Source organism: Tyto alba, unplaced genomic scaffold (genome assembly GCF_018691265.1).
Source record: "Tyto alba isolate M040663 unplaced genomic scaffold, T.alba_DEE_v4.0 Super-Scaffold_20000042, whole genome shotgun sequence".
Taxonomy (NCBI): domain Eukaryota; kingdom Metazoa; phylum Chordata; class Aves; order Strigiformes; family Tytonidae; genus Tyto; species Tyto alba.
Window position 1 is genome coordinate 15,024,873 of NW_024881293.1, and position 17,522 is coordinate 15,042,394.

The 17,522-nt window shown below is 52.6% G+C and overlaps 2 protein-coding genes across 21 annotated transcripts in view; both read left to right on the forward strand.

The window, feature by feature from the left end:
* Nucleotides 1–7,652, forward strand: part of TCF3 (transcription factor 3) — an 81,105-nt gene extending 73,453 nt beyond the window's left edge. For 12 of the 20 annotated variants that reach the window (XM_042794120.1, XM_042794122.1, XM_042794140.1 and 9 more), the window contains exon 20: nucleotides 70–7,652. The gene's annotated coding sequence lies outside the window, so the exon portion shown is untranslated. The remainder of the gene's footprint in view (nucleotides 1–69) is intronic. The other 8 variants (XM_042794127.1, XM_042794124.1, XM_042794125.1 and 5 more) reach the window with 1 other exon arrangement.
* Nucleotides 7,653–11,435: 3,783 nt separating this feature from the next.
* Nucleotides 11,436–14,083, forward strand: LOC104369088 (cytochrome b-c1 complex subunit 10). Its single transcript, XM_042795135.1, has 3 exons — nucleotides 11,436–11,553; nucleotides 12,280–12,414; nucleotides 13,815–14,083. Exons 1-2 carry the CDS (start codon nucleotides 11,504–11,506, stop codon nucleotides 12,398–12,400), a joined length of 171 nt encoding a protein of 56 aa, XP_042651069.1. The 5' UTR covers nucleotides 11,436–11,503; the 3' UTR covers nucleotides 12,401–12,414; nucleotides 13,815–14,083.
* The last annotated feature ends 3,439 nt before the right edge of the window (nucleotides 14,084–17,522 follow it).

Genomic DNA, 17,522 nt, shown 5'->3' on the forward strand with positions numbered 1-17,522 from the left:
CAGGAGGAGCAGAATTTTATTCTCATTTGGGTTTCTCTCACTTCAGACTTTTGGTTTTTTTATTTGTAGATCTTTTTGTTCCTCTGGATACAGAGATCTGTAGGAAGAAAACCCTCAGTGTGACCTGCAACCTTCTCGAACCATAAACTTTAGTACTGCTAATACTGACACACATGGACGGATCCTGGCATGACGTAAGGGGTGGAAAAAACACTTTGTCAAAAACAAAATGAAAACAAAAAAATTGCCTTAAGTATAAAGTGCAGAACAGTCAATACATATCACTCAGTTAGGAGGGGGTGGCGTGTTCTCTTGGCTTGTTCACAAGCAGCCAGCAGCAAAATTGTGCCTAAGCTTGATATTTCTTTTTTAAAAAAAAAGAACATTAGTTATGAGATTTTTTATGTAGAACAAATAGCAATGCCTTTTGGTTTTTTTAGCTTCTTTTGCATATGTTTTGTAAGCAACGAAAAGAATTTTTTTTTGTATAAAAAAATGTCTTGTACCCCATGCTTTTCTGCTGCTGTTTCTATAGTTAACGTTGCATCTTTAGGATCAACCAGAATATTAAAATTGTATTAAGAGAGACTGGATATAAAGAGAGGAATTCTCAGATTCGGCTCTAAAAGCCACTAAAAGCGAATGTAGCCACAGCGAGGGGATGTTCTTCCTCGCCTGGCTTGTACCTTCCATTATAAAAAAACAAACAAACTCATGTGCTGAATTCACCATCTCTTTGCTTTGGCCGCTTCTGATTTGGGAAAAGGAAGTTAAAACAGCAAAGCAAGTTGCAGCGCTGCTCCCGCTCCTCCTGGGAGGCGGCCGAGGTCCATCGAGGGTCTCTGCAAGATTTGCTTTACTCCCGGAGAGTCCCGGAGGCAGCGGTGCCCCACGGCTGTCCCAGAGCGTCGTGATGAGAGCAGGCCCTGGGGGGTGGAAGAGACCCGAGGGACTGGGGCGCTTTCAAGGTAAGCAAAGAAGGAACACGGATGCAAGAGGAAAGGCCGGGGCGGAGGAAAGTGCCTCTTGCCCACACGTCTGAGCGAGCGCCTGCTCTCGGAGGCGCTTCCAGGGGCAGCGCCGAACAAAGAGGAACCGAACAAAGCTGGAGGACGGGGAAGAGGCGGAGGCAGGCGGAGCAAAGGCAGCAGCAGGACACCGTGCCCGGCGGCCTTGCAGCAGACGGACCGGCGGACGCTGGCGGCAGAGCCCAGGGTGGCAGGGAGGGCAGCGGCTGCCTGGCACGTGCGCTCGCTCCAGCCCTCAGCAGGCTGCGACTGGCGGCAGGATCCCCGTCCCCGCGCAGCTTCTCCCCCGCGCTGGAGCCACCACGGCTGGAAGCACAAAAGCGCCGCAGGCTTGAGGAGGGGGTGGTTTGACACCCACCTTCGCCCACTGTCTCCAGAGCATCCTGGGTAGCAAACTCAGCGTGGCATGCCGCCCGGCTTGCCGTGGGGATGCAGTGGCCACGCTCGCAAGCCCATGGGCTCCTCTCTCCGTGCTGGAGAGGAGGGCAGCAGCCAGCGCCCATCCTGCGCGAGACACTCCAGCAGCCAAGCTGGGCCAGCGATCCCTTCGCTCCGAGAGCTTCCCAGTGTCGCTCCAGACCGCTCCGGCGTGCTCAGCGGGAGGAAGATCCCCGGCAGCCCTGCTGCGTGGCAGCCTGCCCCGGAGGTGCAGGAGCAAGCAGAGGTGCTCAGTGGTGCCGAGCCGCGGCAGCCGTTCCGGAGTTGCCAATGGAAAAGCATCCACCAGGAATTTATTCTTGTTTCTTCCCTCTGCTTCTCCTTCTGAAACGTTTTGTGCCCGGTTCTTCCCAGCTCTGCCGGCAGACGTGGTCAGCTCGCTGGGGGGATGTTAAATCCCATCTCAGCAGTGTCTGTAATTATCTTGGACTGGGGCCGACTGCTGCCCAGATCCGCCTGGCAGAGCCCAGTCGGGTGGTTCATGGGGCACTGGTGCGGGCCTGGGGGACGCGTGGGGACAGGGTCCATCTCTCCCCTCTGCTTCCTTGGCCTGTGCTCCTGGGGAAGCTGTATTGCTTTGGCACAGGGAAAGGGAAGGAGTGGTGAGCAGGATTTAGGTCCTGTGGCACTTCCTAGTAGCTGCGGGCTTTGGCATACCTCCTGGTGCTCCTCTGTGCTTGTAGTTCTGCTTCGTGCTCCAGCAAAGCCTGCTGGAAATGCTCGGGACATTGCTCATCTGCCACCGACGCCCGGGTACCGTGGGCTCAGCCCCTGTAGCATCTCCAGGAGGAGCCACTTTACAAGTGCCGGAGCAGTATGGGACATCTGTCCCTGCTGCCCTTGGCACCGGCACTGCCCTGGGACTCTGCAAGGTCCGACTGGAGCTCTGAGGCTTTCGGGTGCTCCGGGCTTTCCCTGCCCACAGCCTGCTGCTCCCACCAGCGCTTCTGTGCGGTGAGACCTGAGACCACAGCAGCCTCCAGCTCAGTCCCCAGGGAGGGTCAGTGGCTGTGGTCCCTGCAGCCCAGGAACACACGTTCTTCTCGCCCGTGTCAACAGATGTGCCAGGCTAATGAGCTCATCAGGTTATGACACTCCTCCCTCCCTTGGGTCCTTCTGCCTGCCTAAGCCCTGGGCCGCGTGAGACGGATGAGGTTTTCCTCCGCGTGTGACAGCCGCGCAGCTCCCTTGCAGCAAAAGCCATGTCTTGCTAAAGCATCCTGATGGGTTGGGTTGCGCTGGAGCAAGTTCAGTTTGGGGATGCTAAAACACACAGGGAGGGGGGGCAGTGCCCCTCCGTTGCCCGCCAGCTGGGTCCGGATGCTCAGACAACCCCGATTCCTGCTCTGGGGTAGGGCTCTGGGGACTCATCGGCCACTTTGTGCAGCCTGTAAGAGGCTGCTTCATCCCGTGAGCGTTTCTGCCCCGTCAGCAGCACGCTGCTGGGGCAAACAGGGCGCTTGCTGCTGCTCAGGGTTTTCTGCTGGCTCAGTGCCCCAGGACCAGGGAGGGATGGAGTAATGTCCCAGCAATGGCAAGCTTGAAACACTACAAAAAAACCCTAAAAAGTGCTTCCCCGGCATTTTTATTTTGCAACAAGAATTTGAGGTGGCAGTCACGTATAACTGGATTTAAAGAAAAGAGATTGTGGTGAAGAAAAATCCAGAAAGTCAACTAAGTTGGAAATTTGAGAATATTTATGATTTGTTGAAAATTTTGCTGAACTGCTTCATCCCCTCCAAGTCCTGGCTGACACTCTGCAGGCCAGGGGGAACTCCTGAGGAGACAGAGCCCTTCCCATCATCCCCAAACCACCAGGCCCTGCCACACAGATGGGGCTTTTCGTCTGCATTTTGCTGGTGTAGATGCTGTTTTCTTGACAGCAAAATCAGCTCACTTCCTTGGCAAGGCTTGGATGAAGGTCCTTGAGCATCAACCCCCGGTGCCAGGGATTGGAGATCTTGGTTCCTCCAGCGGAACAGCGCAGTGTCAGGGGCTGGCAGTGCTGGGCCAGGGAGCTGCCTCGACGGCGCAGGGTGCTTTGTGTGCTGGGATGCTGCCCCAGTGGCATCTCTGCTCTCCAGGTGCCTTGTGGAGCGCAGCAAGGAAAAATTACTTTGGCTTGCCAGTGTGTTTGGCTCAGTGTGAATGTGGTGCCTGTAACCTGCCAGGGAGAGTGGCTTTTCTGAAAACAAGCACTGTCAGCTGCTGTCCCCAAAATACCACCAGGCCAGCCCTGAAATACAGGTTGTTGCAATGAAACTCTTGTCTTTAGGTGTCGTGGTAAGAGAAGGCCAGTGCTTGCGCTCTCCCCAGCCCACAGCTCTGCTGGCATTCAGCTGTACGATCTTACAGATCACTTTTCTCCCCAGACTTGCTTCTCTGCCTGGCTGTATGTCCCTTGCGCCAGTGGTCCTGCAAAGAGAGGTGTCACAGATGGGTGACATTCAGTTTTCTGCTTCCTCTCTCAGCCTTGCATGTATGGGTTCTCCTGGGCTGCGTGCCCCTCGTCGATGGGGGCCACAGAGCCCCCATGTAGCTTCCTTCAGCAGATGGGGGATCAGGGGAGAGGCTGCCTCCCCCTGTGTGCATTTTCTAGTTGCTCTCTTCCCGGGCCACAGCAGCTGAGCTGCATCCCGGTCGAACAGCAGAACTGGGGTCCCAGGGGACGCTTCTTGTGCGGCTGGGCTGGGGTCCTGGGGTCCCCGGCTCTAGGCACCTCCTCTTCCCCCACCCCCCCCCAAGCAGCCCCCTGCCTCCCTGCACCTCCTGCCTGAGTGCTGTGCATGAGCCAGGTGCTTGGGAGTGTCTGGAATCCAGTTTATTAACAGTAAAAATTGCAGATTTTTGTTCTTTCTCCCTCTTCACCTGCTTTCGCCCCAGAGCAAAACAGCTGCAGCCTCCCAGAGACTGCACCTTTATGGTCTCGTACCGACGGTGCTCAGCAGCGACGGGAGGTGGTGGCAGTCTGCCTGCTCCAGCTCACAACCCCGCAGCCGCTGCCAGTGCACCCCCCGGGGAGCAAAATTCCAGCTAACCCCTGGTTTGGCAGTCGCTCTCCTGCCTGTGACCCGCCAGTCAGATCTACTCACAGCCGAGCAACTGCCTGGCTTGAGTTCAGCTCCAGCTCTTTGCCAGCATCTCCTCGGGCTCTCTGCTCCCCTGCTTTTACAGCTACGGAGGTGTGGTGGCAGGAGGGACAGGACCTGGGGCATCTGGATCCCAGTGCGTGCCCCTCCTGTCTGCCCCGAGCCCCAGCCTGGGAGCAAGGGGCGCAGCGCTGCCTGGGCAGACGGTTTGCAGGAATCAGGGCTGTCGCGTTATCTGGGCACCCCAAGATCCTGTATCTGAGTGTTGGGGAGCAGGTCCGTGCCCGCCCCACGCACTGGGGTCACCTTGCTGCCCCTTGGATGCCATCGCTCCAGGGCCAGGGGTCTGGATGCTTTGCAGGTGGGGGTTTTTGCCCTCTCCGGCAGAGAAATGCAGGAGTGTGATGTGAAACCTCCCCAGCTGTGACTTCAGCGAGCGGCTTTTGCCCCTAGCCCACGCGTCGGTGATGAGCCCGTTTCCTAGAGCTTTTGCACTCGCTGCCCAGTAGCGATTGAACAGGAAGGACAGAATCAGGCTGGGATTTCCCCAGGAGTCTGCAATTTCAGGTTCAGTGCAGAAGCCGCTCTCAGAGGTCCTTTGTGTCTCACGCGTGCACCCGCTGAAGCCAGCAGAGCCTTTGGGCCCTGGGCAACCCAGTGCATCCTCCCCCTCGGCGGGTGGGGGGGCCTTGAGAAACAGGAGGCTTTTGAAACCCCCGCTCCCCCGCATCCCTGAGCTTTTCTCCCATGGGGAGGCTGCCAACTCCAGTGCCAGTGGAGCCGTGGTCCTCCTGCTGTGTGCTGTGCTGGTGATTTGACCAGCTCCAGTCGCAGCAAGGCGTTGGCCTGGGATTTTAGACGGGAGCTGAGAATGGTGAAGCAAAGCCAGTACTGGAGTTGGGCCAGGACGAGCCATCAGCCCCCGAGGTGCAGTGCTGGCTAGCCTGGAGCAAGCCGTGGCCACTGGATTCCCCCGTTCCTGCTCGACACCAGCAATAGCAAGACCTGTTTTCTGTACCACAAGCTTGCACGAGGTCTTTGCCCTGTTAAATCCTATGCAACCCCCGCTCCCCTCCCCCCGGGGCTCTCCAGATCCCACCCCAGCCCATTCTCTGTGCTCTTGTCCATGGCTGCTGAGTTCCCGCTCCCTGCTGCTCTCAGGGTCCAGCTTCATTTCTAGCAGCTCCGAAAGCATTTCAAGACCTGGAGCTGGAGGTGGCGGGGGGGGGGGGGGTGTAGATGAGGGGTGACACCACAGGAACACCCCTTCCAACTCATGCTGCGGGAGCTGAGCACTGAATTGGAGTGGGCAAGGCCTGGTCCTTGGGCTCCCCCACGCACCCTTCACCCTCCTGTGCCTTCTGCTCGATGCTTGGCAGCTCACCGCGAGCACCCTTCGCCTCGCCCAGTCCCTCTGAATGGAGAAGCCGTGTCCCACCTCGTTGCTGCCCAGCTCTACGGACCGCTCTGCTAATGCCTGAGCCTCAGGCCTGGCTCGTCTTCCTTCAACCACCTCAAGCCTGAAGGTGTGTTCCCCTCCTCCTGCGCTCCCCAGTCTCTCCAGCCAGCGCCTCTGAGCTGTTTCCCCTCGTGCGCAGCCACCGTGGGTTTCTTTGCAGTTGGGGCAGAACCGTGCCACCGGCTGCTGGGGCGGAGGCGGGGGGATTTGGGAGGTGGATGCTGCAGGTCGGTGCTGCGGCACAGCCGCCTCTCCCTGCCCCGCTGCCCTCGGGGCTGGTGGGGGGGGGGACCCGGTGCTCCGCGCAGAGTTTGGATCTTCAGGGCAATTCGCCCCTTCTGCAGAGCCGGCAGGTGCAGTGCCTTTGCTGCGGGACTCCCGAGCGTAGAGGTGGTTAGGAGGGTGCTGCGGGCCGCAGGCGTCCTTTCTGCCAAACCTTCTGTGTCCATCTTGCACCCCCCCCTCAGGGGCAAGACGCAGCCCTGCCGTGGGTCTCCACACCGGTATTTCTGTTCCTCTGCTTGCGCACGCCTCTTGCTCCTCACGTTTTGCAATACCCACCCTGCTCCAGCCAAACACCCACCGCACTGGAAGGAGAGGGAATAAAAACTCGTGCCCTCTTACACCTTGGTACAGTGCAGCTGCGGGCACCAGGACGGGAGAGCAGAGCGGTTTGCACTTCAAAACGGGGTGTCCTGGCTACCCAGGCCTTTCGCCAAAGAGCAGCCCCGTGCCCACGGGAGCCGCGGAGCTCCGCGCGGCCCCTCTCACAGCAGCAACCTGGGGACACGGCGGTTCCCCCCCCCTTTCCCGGTGCTATGTCTTCCCAAATCCCTTGAAACCCCACCAGCTTTGGAGCAAACCCGGCAACACGGGGCCTGGCGGGGAGGGAAGGAGCGGCGGGAAGCCGTGCGCCCTCCTGCCAGCGCTGGTTCATCTGCCGGCAGGGCAGAAAGAGGCCCCTGGTGAAGCGGAGCAGGGCTGACCCCAACCACCCGCTGGGCCCCCTCGCTCTGCGGGAAATGACCCGTTTGCTATGGAGGGCTCCAGCTCAGCGGGGAAACGAAGCGTTACTGGGTTGCTCTTTCTATATATTTTTGTAGGATGGGGGGGGGGGGGTGGGGGGGGTGGGAAAGCAGATGGCAGATGCCTGCGGAAGTTGTTTATTTTTAACCCCGTAGAAAGTTTTGGGTTGGTTTTGGGTTTGGTTTTTGGCCTTTAAAAAATGGTCCTTGCTTTTGATGTTTATGCTGCCTACCTGTAAATCCAGATGTACTTAAGTGGCTGAAATCCTTGTTCTTAAATCAGATACACATTATAGTTTTGAACTATATATATAGTAAATATATATATATATATGCCTAACCCAGCAAAAAAAAAAAAAAAAAATAAAGTATTTGGGGGTGGGAAAATGCGTTGTTCTTTGAAATGAATCACAATTGGGGGATAAAATTGTGTTTCTGAGTGCCTCAAGATAAGAATTGTTTTCATTTTTTTAAATAATTTTATACAAGTGTCAAAACAGCTGGCTGGATTATTTGGAATTTTTAAATAATCCTAACTTTTTTAAAGTAGATTTTGAGAACTGTCCTGTATATAACAGTAATGTAGCAATAAATGTGACATTTTATAACAATATTACTTTTTTTTTTCCCCCATATCTGTCTTTCAGATGTTGTATACCTATGAATGAAAAGTTGTAATAAAGGTTTTACCTTGTACTAAAAAAAAAAAAAAAAAAAAAAAAAGCAAGACAAGACAAGACAGGTTTTCAGACACTGTCCCCCCGCTCTGTTCCTGTGCTCTGGGCACAGGTCCTACCCCCCGAGCCGGCACTGTGGTGTCTGCCCCCTCCTGCCTGTGGCCTCCAGTGAAGGTTTCAGTGGTGCCCATCACCGTAGGATCTGGGCACCTTCCCCAGAGCCATCGGAAACGCCTGGACAGACAGGCAGGTTTTGGGCTCTCCCTGGCACAGGACAGCTTCTCCCGTGGCTCTGCCGTGGCTGATGGGGTCCTCCACCACCTCTCCGGGGTGCTGGTCTCGGGAGGCACCGGGCATTTTAGCCTGGATTATGTGTGGCAGGGAATCTTACCGTTTTTATTGCTAGAAAGATTTGCGTTGGGAATGCAGCCCCTGTCTGGCTGGAAGGAGGGGGATGTTGCAGCACAGCTGTTGTTTCCTTGCCTGGGGAGCACCCAGTGAGGGCAGTACCAGTAGGGTGCAAGCTGGAAATCAGGTCAAACGCACCCAGCCCACACCAGGAGCCCAGCAGAGACTGGTATCGGGGGAGACCACGTGGCAGAGTGTTTGAGGGCTTCAACCCTGCGAGAACGGGCTGGATCCAGGACCAGGAGACAGCCCAGCCTCGTAGGTCCTCACCCTCCCAGCCTCGGCCGTGGGGTGAGGCTGTGCCCTGGCCAGGCTGAATCATGCAGGATCTCTCTCCGTCACCCTCTGCCAAGGGCCCAGCCCCGGCCACGGCATCTTCGAACCCACCGCTGCACTGCGCTGCCCAGCCGGGCTCTCCCTGCCCGCACCCTCCAGGCTTCACCAGGCAGGTCCCTGATGGGTTGCCCCTCTGATCAGCAGGTATTTCCCCAAATCATCACAGCTTCAACCCTTGTGGTTTCTGTGGTTGGGTTAGCCCTCTGCCATCAGCTCGCTCGGCACGTTAGCAACTACCTTTGGGGGGAAACATTTGTGACAGCTCCATCCAGGAGCACCGAGCCCTTGCAAACCCTCTCCAAGACCCAGGTTCCAAAGAGGAGATGCTGCCTGAAAGCAGCCCTCCTTTCTCAGGTTTGCTGCCTGTTGTTTCTGCTGAGCTGCTCCAGCTCGGGGCTTGTCCGCACAGGGCCAAGCAGAAAAATCAGTCCAAATTAACTGAGCAGTGGCTCTTGCAGTGGTTAAATCTCACTGAGCCCTGGCTGCCCTTCTCTCAGCAGCCCTTCCTGAGCTGCACTGAGTGCACTGAATGATAGTCCTTTCAATTCTGTGTCTCCTTGGCTGGACTGATGGGACTCACCTCATCATTGCCTTTGCTCCCTCCTCACAGGGGTCGTTTCCTGCGTGCTGTCACGTAGAAGAGCTAGCTCAGCCTTGGGCGTTGCCTTGCTGTGCAGCCGAAGCCTGTGCTGGGCCTGTTTGCTCTTTTCTGTGGAGCTGGTTAAAAGCCAGGGCAGGCCCAGATAAACCAAACTGTTTAAAGACACCAAATACCTTTGTTATTGAGCAATTTGAGATATGAGCTGCCAGGCCAGGGGGTGATGGGCTTCACCAGAGTGAGGAGGAGAGCCATCCGCCCCTATCAGCAAAAGGAAGGGTGGAGGACCAAGAAACCAAGGCTGTACCAGAGTCAGACAAGGAAGAAATGCGTGCTTGGGAGCAAGGCTGAAGCTTGCAAGGTGGGCACCCAGAGATGCACAAAGCTGGTAAAGCAGGCAAGACACGGCGGCCAGAGCAGGGCTGGGAGATCAGGTGAGAGCAGGAGCAAGGAGCAACATGCAGGAGACCAAATAGTTTGCCCAAGATCCAAGAAGTGGCCACCAACTGACGTGGAGCTGGAAGTCCATGGGCGAACAGTCGGAAGCATTTTCTCACTGGAGATGGGTCAAAGAGTGGGATGAGACAATCAGATCCTGTGGGCAAACGTCATGTCATGTTGGCACTGCCAGACATGGCCATGAACTGTCCTTAAAGCAAGGACACGCTATCGCAGAGCCGCCTGCTCTCAGAGCAGAAACCTCCACCGCACTGCTTTAAACAGGGAGTGATTTTTGTTAATGCAAAGCATCGACAGAGACATCCTCACTTGCTCTGGTGGCCTGAGAGATGCAGATCACTTGTTCTAGTGGTTGAACACAGCTTTGTGCTTTATTGTGGTGTCCCGAAGGCAGCTCTGGACAACCATGCTCACTGCCCTTTATTTTCTGCTTCTGAATTTAAAATGACACCTCTGCCACAGAAGTCACCGAGAGAAGAAAGTGACCCTCACCTTCAGGAGTCAGGCTTTGAAGGTATAGCTGTCCCTGCTGCAGTGTGAACATTCTCCCAACAGCTAAAAGGACTTTCTGCAGGGAAGGAGCAAGCGTGGTGTTGCAGCATGGTGTCCAGAGCAGACCGCAAATACCTGTGCACAGTCCTCGAACTGTCGATGACAGCAAAATATATTGAAAAGATGAGCTGCTAATATTGCCGTTGTTTTATTTTAACCAGGAAATTGGTAGTATTACTGGATCTTTCTCTGTCTGCCTTGACTGGGGTAAAGCAGTAGGATACACAACCCTCCTCAAACTGCCTTCAAAACCCCGAGGCTTTTTGGGAAAGATAAACATTGAGCTGCTTTTCATTGCCTTTTAAGTTTTGAGTTATTTCGCGTTTGTTATTAGTTTGGGGGTTTTTTTTGGCATCTAGGAAACTTTCAGTGCAGACTGAAAGCTGAGAGTCTCCAGTGTGCGCATGACTCCATGGAGACATTAAAACCTCTGCGGAGCTTGTTCACCGGCCTTGCTTCCCCCCATAGCCTCGGTAACATGGTGGCTGTGGCAGAGGCACTGGTTTCCTACAGGAATGCACACCACAAAGCTCCCACCCGGCTTCCTCGTGCACCAGCTGGTGCGTGGGCAGCGGGGAAACAGCTTGCAGAAATGAACCCAAAAGTCTGCACGGTTCAGTAACCCCGCTGGCACCGCGGCAGAGAATCACTCGAACCGTCAGGATGAAACGTGATGTTGAGTCAGTCGCACAAAGGACCGATAAAATAGTTGTTCCGTGTGCTGGTGAGAAAACACAGGACCTGGATTTTCGCAACAGGCTCTGCTCTGTGAATCTCAGCTCTCGGCAGCCAGCGCAGGGGGTGAGGGAAGGTGGTGGGTGCTGGCGTGGCTGCTGGCCACCGTTACTGCAGTTTGCACGGGGAGCGCGGGAAGCGTTTGCGGCCCGGCCGCAGGTCTCCGGCCGATGAGACCTTCGGGCTCTGACGTCCCCCCAGGACTTTCTGCAGCTTCGCAAGAGGCTGAGCTGGCTTGGAGCAGGGCCTGAGGAGCGTTATGGAATTGACGGCGGATTTAGGACCCTCTGCTGAAAAAATCTGGCTTGGAAATCTGGCTTGGAACTCCCTCTCCCGTTGGGAGAGGCCGAGCGGCAGCGACGAGGAGGATTTGCAGAGGCAGCGACGGGCACTGGGGAAACCGCTGTGGGAAGGGGCGACTCTCCCGGGCACGGAGGATGAGCAGCAGTGCCAGCTCAGGGCGAGGACAGGCCCATCCCCTCAGGGCTCCTGTCCCCTCCCCAGCCGGGGCCGGGGGCAGCGCCGCGCCCCGCAGCCATGACGGACGATGAGCTGGAGGCGGGATGTTGCCATGACAACGCCGCTTGAGTCAGGCAGCGCCGCGGGCAGCCCCGCTCAACGCGCACGCGCGGGGGCTTTTGAGGAGCGGCGGCGCGGCCGCGCGTGCGCAGTGGGGGTGACTTTGGGCGCAGCGGCGGGATGCTAAGCAGGCTGCTGGGGCCGCGCTATGTCCAGCTCCTTCAGAACTGGTGAGGCTCGGCAAGGCCCGGCCCGGCCCGGCCCGGCTCGGCTCGGTCCGCCCCGCCCCGCCCCGGGGATCCTTCACGGTGGGCCGTGGGTGCGCGGGGCGGGCCGCGGGCGGTCCCGGTCAAGGACTCGCGGCCTGCTCCGCGTCCTTCACCGTGGCCGCCGGGACGGGCCGCGGCCCGCACCGCTCACCTGAGGCGCCTGACCGGCTTCCCGAGCGTTTTCCGTCCCCCCTCCGCTTTGCTCTGCGGCTCTTGTGTTCCCTCGGGGGTCCGCTGGCCCCAGGTGTGAAGGGCGGGGAGGGGGCTGTAGCCGGCGGTGCGGTGGCCGAGGCGGATTTGGCTGCTCTGGCTTTCTCCAGAGTTTCAGAGCTGTAAATGTTTGTCGCAGCGCCAGCAGGTGTGTGAGGGAGAGTGAAGTAGCCTGCGGGCCAGAATAAAGAGGATGTGAGCTATAGCAGTAGAATAGTTAAACAAGTAAGTGTGTGTTTGCTTAACTTGGTGTTGTCCTTTCTAAATAAAAGCATATCAGCCTTTTCCTGTAAAATACCTTGACCACCCTGGGAACTAATACTTTTCTGTCTATGTGAGATTCTTTCAAGATTTCTGCCAAGCTTTTTTCTTGATTGAAATGGCTTTCCCAAGTACCTTAGCAATGAGCATTTGCTGGGCCTTTCATCGTGGAGAATTAATGTTGTTTACCTGCACGTGTGTGTGTCTCTTCTTTAGGACTCCCACCCTCGTTACATGGGGTGGTGTAGCTGGTACTGGTTTAATATGGGTCACAGACTGGAAGCTGATCCTTCAGTATGTTCCCTACATCAGTGGCAAGTTTAAAACTGACGATTAAGCATCCCTCTAATGGTAAGTTTTGTTTGTGCCTCTGTTAGCTGAAGTAGTAGAGTGTTTATGTGACAGTTGATGTGTCCTGTTTGTCCAGAGCACAATCATATTGTTGGTCCAAACCAGAACTACTCAATTTGATTATTGAGGACTTTTTTTTTTTTACTATATATGAGGCTTCACAGAATGCCAGAAGGATTAAATATTAGTAAGAATATGTTTTTCAAGTGATTATTTTGCAAGCAGTGGATTTTTCACAATGTAATGTGGATCCTGAGAAGTCACATCAAGTTTTCTGTAGTAATCTGGACCTTTTGACAGATCTCTTCCTAGGTAGAAAGCTCATGACTAGTTTTGTTGCTAGGCAAATTCACGCTCCTTTCTGTTCCTTGTGACTGTTACTAGAAGTTGAATGTTCAGAGCTGGTTCCTATGTACTGCAAAATCATTGAAAATTGGCTTTTTCAAGGTTTGTTTCACCCCCCCCCCTTCTTTAACTGCATATGAAATGTGCTGTTCTGAAACTTCTATAAGACTGACAATCCATAAAGCTAGAGCAGCAATTAGATGATACGTTCTGCTGGGCCTCTGAATGCATATTTGTGTAGTAGGCAGGCTTAGAAGTTTTTTATTCCTTACTGCAGACAGAAAGGAGTTAGGAAGATCTCTTCCTTGCATTAAAGGATGCTGATGGGAAAAGCTCCAGAGGAAACTATACATCTCAATACTTGTTCCTTCTGGTCAGAATAAATCACATTTAAATGTTGATAAATGAAAGAAAGATACTTGCCTTCAAGCTACACAGTATTTACAGGGAACTCGGTGAGTCTGGCAGTCACAGAGCGATTGTTAGTACTTTTGTAAGTCTTTTTCCATACTTGCTGAAGTTTAAACAATTTACTATTTCTTCCCCATTTTCAAAATATGCATCCCATAGATCCTTTGTGTAACCAAAAGACAAACTAAACTTTCCAAGGAAGTAAGATGCTCTTGTAGCATCTTGAATGACCAAAGATGTTTACAGACAAGTCAATGGAAAAGCTCTCAAGTCATGTAGAGGCAATTAAATTACCTAGTAAGGGCTTTCTTTACTTAAAAATTGTCTTAGCCAGTAGTAGGAACATTGATATGTTCCTGACACCACAGCGTATGTTCTCTGTTCTGGAACAAGAGCTTTGATGTGTTATACATAAATCATCTGGAAAGAGCGTATTCCTCTAGAGGAATAGAGGGAGAGGATGTCTCTGGTGGCCTGGGATTCCTTCCGAAGAGACTGCAGGCCTGCGCTTGCTGTGCCCGTGGGCTTCTGTAACAGGAGCTTTGGGCCTCCGTGCTGGAGGCTCTGGAGATCTGTCTGTAGTATTGGCTGCTGTAACACTTTGCAGGAAGCACTGCTTAATGACTGCTTTCTGTTTATTGTAGGAAATTTATTGCTGGATAGAGTGTGTTGGAGCCATCCATCCGCTGAGACCCTGCTTTGGTGTGAACTTGAAATGCCCAGTAGAGATTCTGCAACAGGTTGTGGTGTCCCTCTCTCCCCCATGAACAGTTGTGGCCGCTTGGTTGTGAACAAATTTAACTTCACTGACCAGCCTGCATAGTATTCTTCCGCTGACCACTTTCACAGCAGATCTTGTCCTAATGGGAGTAATTTACAAACCTGATGAACAAAATAAACCAAGTGAATGACATTTTTGGGGTCTTTGTGTTACCTTCTTAGTCTATATTCTTTAGACTAGACTCCTGGTTTGGCTTATGTCTTCAGCTTGCTTGAAAGGATCCTAAGGAAGGCCTGCTGCCTGTTTGCCTCTCTCCTGTCCTGCTGCCTCAGGCATCAGTCGGTGGCTGCTGAGTTGCTGGGTTTGATAAGCCTTTTGTTTCTCCCCGGTAGTTGTTGCATATCACTCTTAATACCGCTGTAGTTCTTGAACTATTCTTAGGGATGCACTGATTTTAAGCTAATCGTTCCTAGATGGGTAGCAACTGTGGACTCCTGCATGCAGTTAACTTTTCATAGCCAATATTGCAGAGTTTCATGGTGACACGGATTCCTGGCATTTGGATCAAAGCAAGGTTTTGTTTCTAACGTCAGTTTGTGGACCCCTTAAACTGTCTGCTCAGGCACGCACCATTTTAAAGCAGTGTGTGCTGTCTGAGAACACTCTAGCTTTTCTGGCTTAAGCAAGGGGCTCCAGGAAGGCAGTCTGCAAACCCTGGGGGGCTTTCTGTGTACCAGGGTGAAAACCAGTTTAGATGGCTGCTCAGTTACTTTCTTAATGTGGGTTTTGAGTAGGAAAAGAATATGTATCTATATGTCATGGGTATAGCTATATTTGTCAACATAAATTGATGATGAAACAGCCCCACTACCAGAGCCCTTTACATGAAAGGATTTTTAGCTGTTAGAAAAAGGAAATACAAGGATTATTCTTGATCTGGTCTCTGCCACTAAGCCAAGCAGATGACTCAGACTTAGTGGGGAAAGTTCATCCCTTTTTGCAAAGACCAGAATCTGCAAACAAACTTATCTCTGTGAAAGAACATGAGCACTGTTTTCTCTCTGTTTAGTGCCAAATTTCACCTTGTTACAATTTTTGGCGGTAACAAAAGGTTTGAATCTCTTTAGAAAAAAATATCAGTTGCAGTAACTGTGCCGCTTGGGTGTCATCTTCAGGGCTGAAGGCTTCTGAGTGATATTTCTGTGAAAAACTGTTGTAAAACCTCCCTAAGCACTGTGCAGGACGCTTGAACTACTTATTTAACAGAATACTTGCTTTAGTGTTACTTCGGCAGCATCACTGATAATTAACTGAGGGGGGGAGGGGCAGGGAATATAATTTTCACTTGCAAAACTCGCTGTGCTGCCCCTGCTGTGTCCGGTAGGATGGTACAGAAGCTGATGGCGCAATGGGAAAACCGTGCTATCTCCTCAGTCTGTCCCACTGCTCTGCTCCAGAAGTGCTCCGGAACTCCAGGCTGCTCCCGAAAGGCCAAAGCCACTGTACCTTGAAATACTGACAATGTAGGTTTGACAAACAGCCCTAGGCTATATATATAGGAATATTGGTCCATTTTTGTCCAAAATGTGCCTTGAAAGTGGACATTATATTAGCCTGTACTCGCACGTCATCAAGTCTCAGCTTACAATTCTGAACAGTTAGAGTCTCTGCTCTTACCTATTTAACATGTCTAGACAGGATGGGCGTAATATGCTGCTGCTGACTTCAGAAATGACCTAGTTTTGGCTTGTTCCCGTGGGCAGGCGAGCCTCTGCTCCCACAGCTGAGAGAGATCCTTTCTGAAGAACGACCTTGAACCGAGGGTCAGTCTGTGTTGCCCATTCCTCTAAGGACCTTGGGCTGCCCGAGTTGTCAGTCTACAGTTCTCATTAGTGAGTTACCTTTAGCAAAGCTTCTGTGATAGCATTGTGCACAGCAGATGAGATTAATAGATACTGAAAGGAGAAAAACATATTCAAAATACCACTGCCTGCACAGGCAGGCACTGCAAGAAATGTACGGACTTTGGATTTGTTTGCCCTTTGGCGATTGTTTAGCTCCTTGTGTTTTCTCCAGCGTTTCAAATGATGGCTTTATCTCTAATTAACCCTTGGATTAGCATATAACTGATTTAATTTCCAGCATTTCTCCTTTCACAAGAGCAAACACGCTTCAGAAATACTCTATTAGATATACCTTCTGCATTCTTGGGTGAATTTCTGTTAAAATTCAAATAATTACTGTTCAAGTGTCATGAGTAATCTTTCTGATTGTTGATATCCTAGCATTGCCTCTTTTCTGACAGTTAATCATTTTTCAGAATGAGCTAACCAAATGTTGCATACATTATGTGAACAAATTAGTTAAAAGACAGCAACCAGACAGAGGAAAAGCTTCCCCTCACGAAACGCAAAGAGTCCCACTAGAGGGCACAGCAGCGGCCAAGCTCACGGGGCTTTGGATTTACAGAAACCAGAAAGTACCTTCAGCTCTGGGTTAATGAGGTAGCTTCCAAACTGCCTCTAAGAAAAGAAAAGCTTGCATTCCTGCCTGCCCCTTCTGAGTGTTTGTCCTTGCTGGTACCGCTGCTGCTTCACTTTTATCACAAAAGGTGTGAGTGGAGATGGGGCAGGGAGTTATCGCAGCCACCTCGGCACTGTCAGTCTGCTGCGTTCAGCCCTTGCTGGCCTCTTCCTCTGCCGTCGTCTCCTGGACCAGCCTCAGATTCTGCCCCGCTGCGGGGGCCGGTAGGTCGGGTGCTCCCTGGCGATTCCTGTGTTGGAATAAGCTTCTCTGTGTCTGGGATATTTGGCTGCGGAGCAGAAAGCTTTCAACAAGAGTTATCTACAGGGCTAAATGGAAGAGTGCTTTCTGTCAGGATATCCTGTTCCTTGCTTCCATGGCTGACAAGTGATTTTAGTGATTTTTGGATTATCTGCTAGTTCTGGAACAACGTGGACTGTCTGGCAGCTGAATATACTTTCAGCTGGTGGCAATATCTGCAGAGACCTTATCTTCTGGCCCTTGGCAGTGTTCTCAAAGGAACACTGGAATATTTTCCCTTGGATTCATTCAAGAGATAGTTTCTACTCAAACATTTCATGCAGTCCTGGGAGAGTAAACAACTTTCCTTCTGCAAACTGTTGCAGCACCAGCTATCAGTGGAAACTGATTTTTCTCGTTACCGTTACCCTGAGCTTGAGGTTCAGTGGATGCTTAAGAGGTCACCTTCTCCATCCCCACCCCACAGTAGGATTCACTCCCCAGCTTTTCCAGTTTATTCTTAAAAATTGCCGTTGAGGGAGATTTCACAACCCCTTCTACATGATCTGTTTCTGTGCTTAACTTCTCAGTTTACATGTTTGGAAGGAAGAAACTCACTCCCCTCCTGCAGTACAAGCCCAGTAATTCTTTCTCTCTTACATATTTGAAGGCTATTATGAGATGGCAGCTGTTTTCTCGAGTCTAAACAACCCTGCTCCTTTCCTCTTCCCTCACAGGTCATTCTGTAGACAGCTGATGATTTTCATTGCTCTCCTCTTGGCTTGCTTCCAGTCACTCCATGTCTTTCTCAAAACACAGCCTACAAATGCGGGTGGTGTGTCTTGCACGATCTCATTTCTTAGTGAAA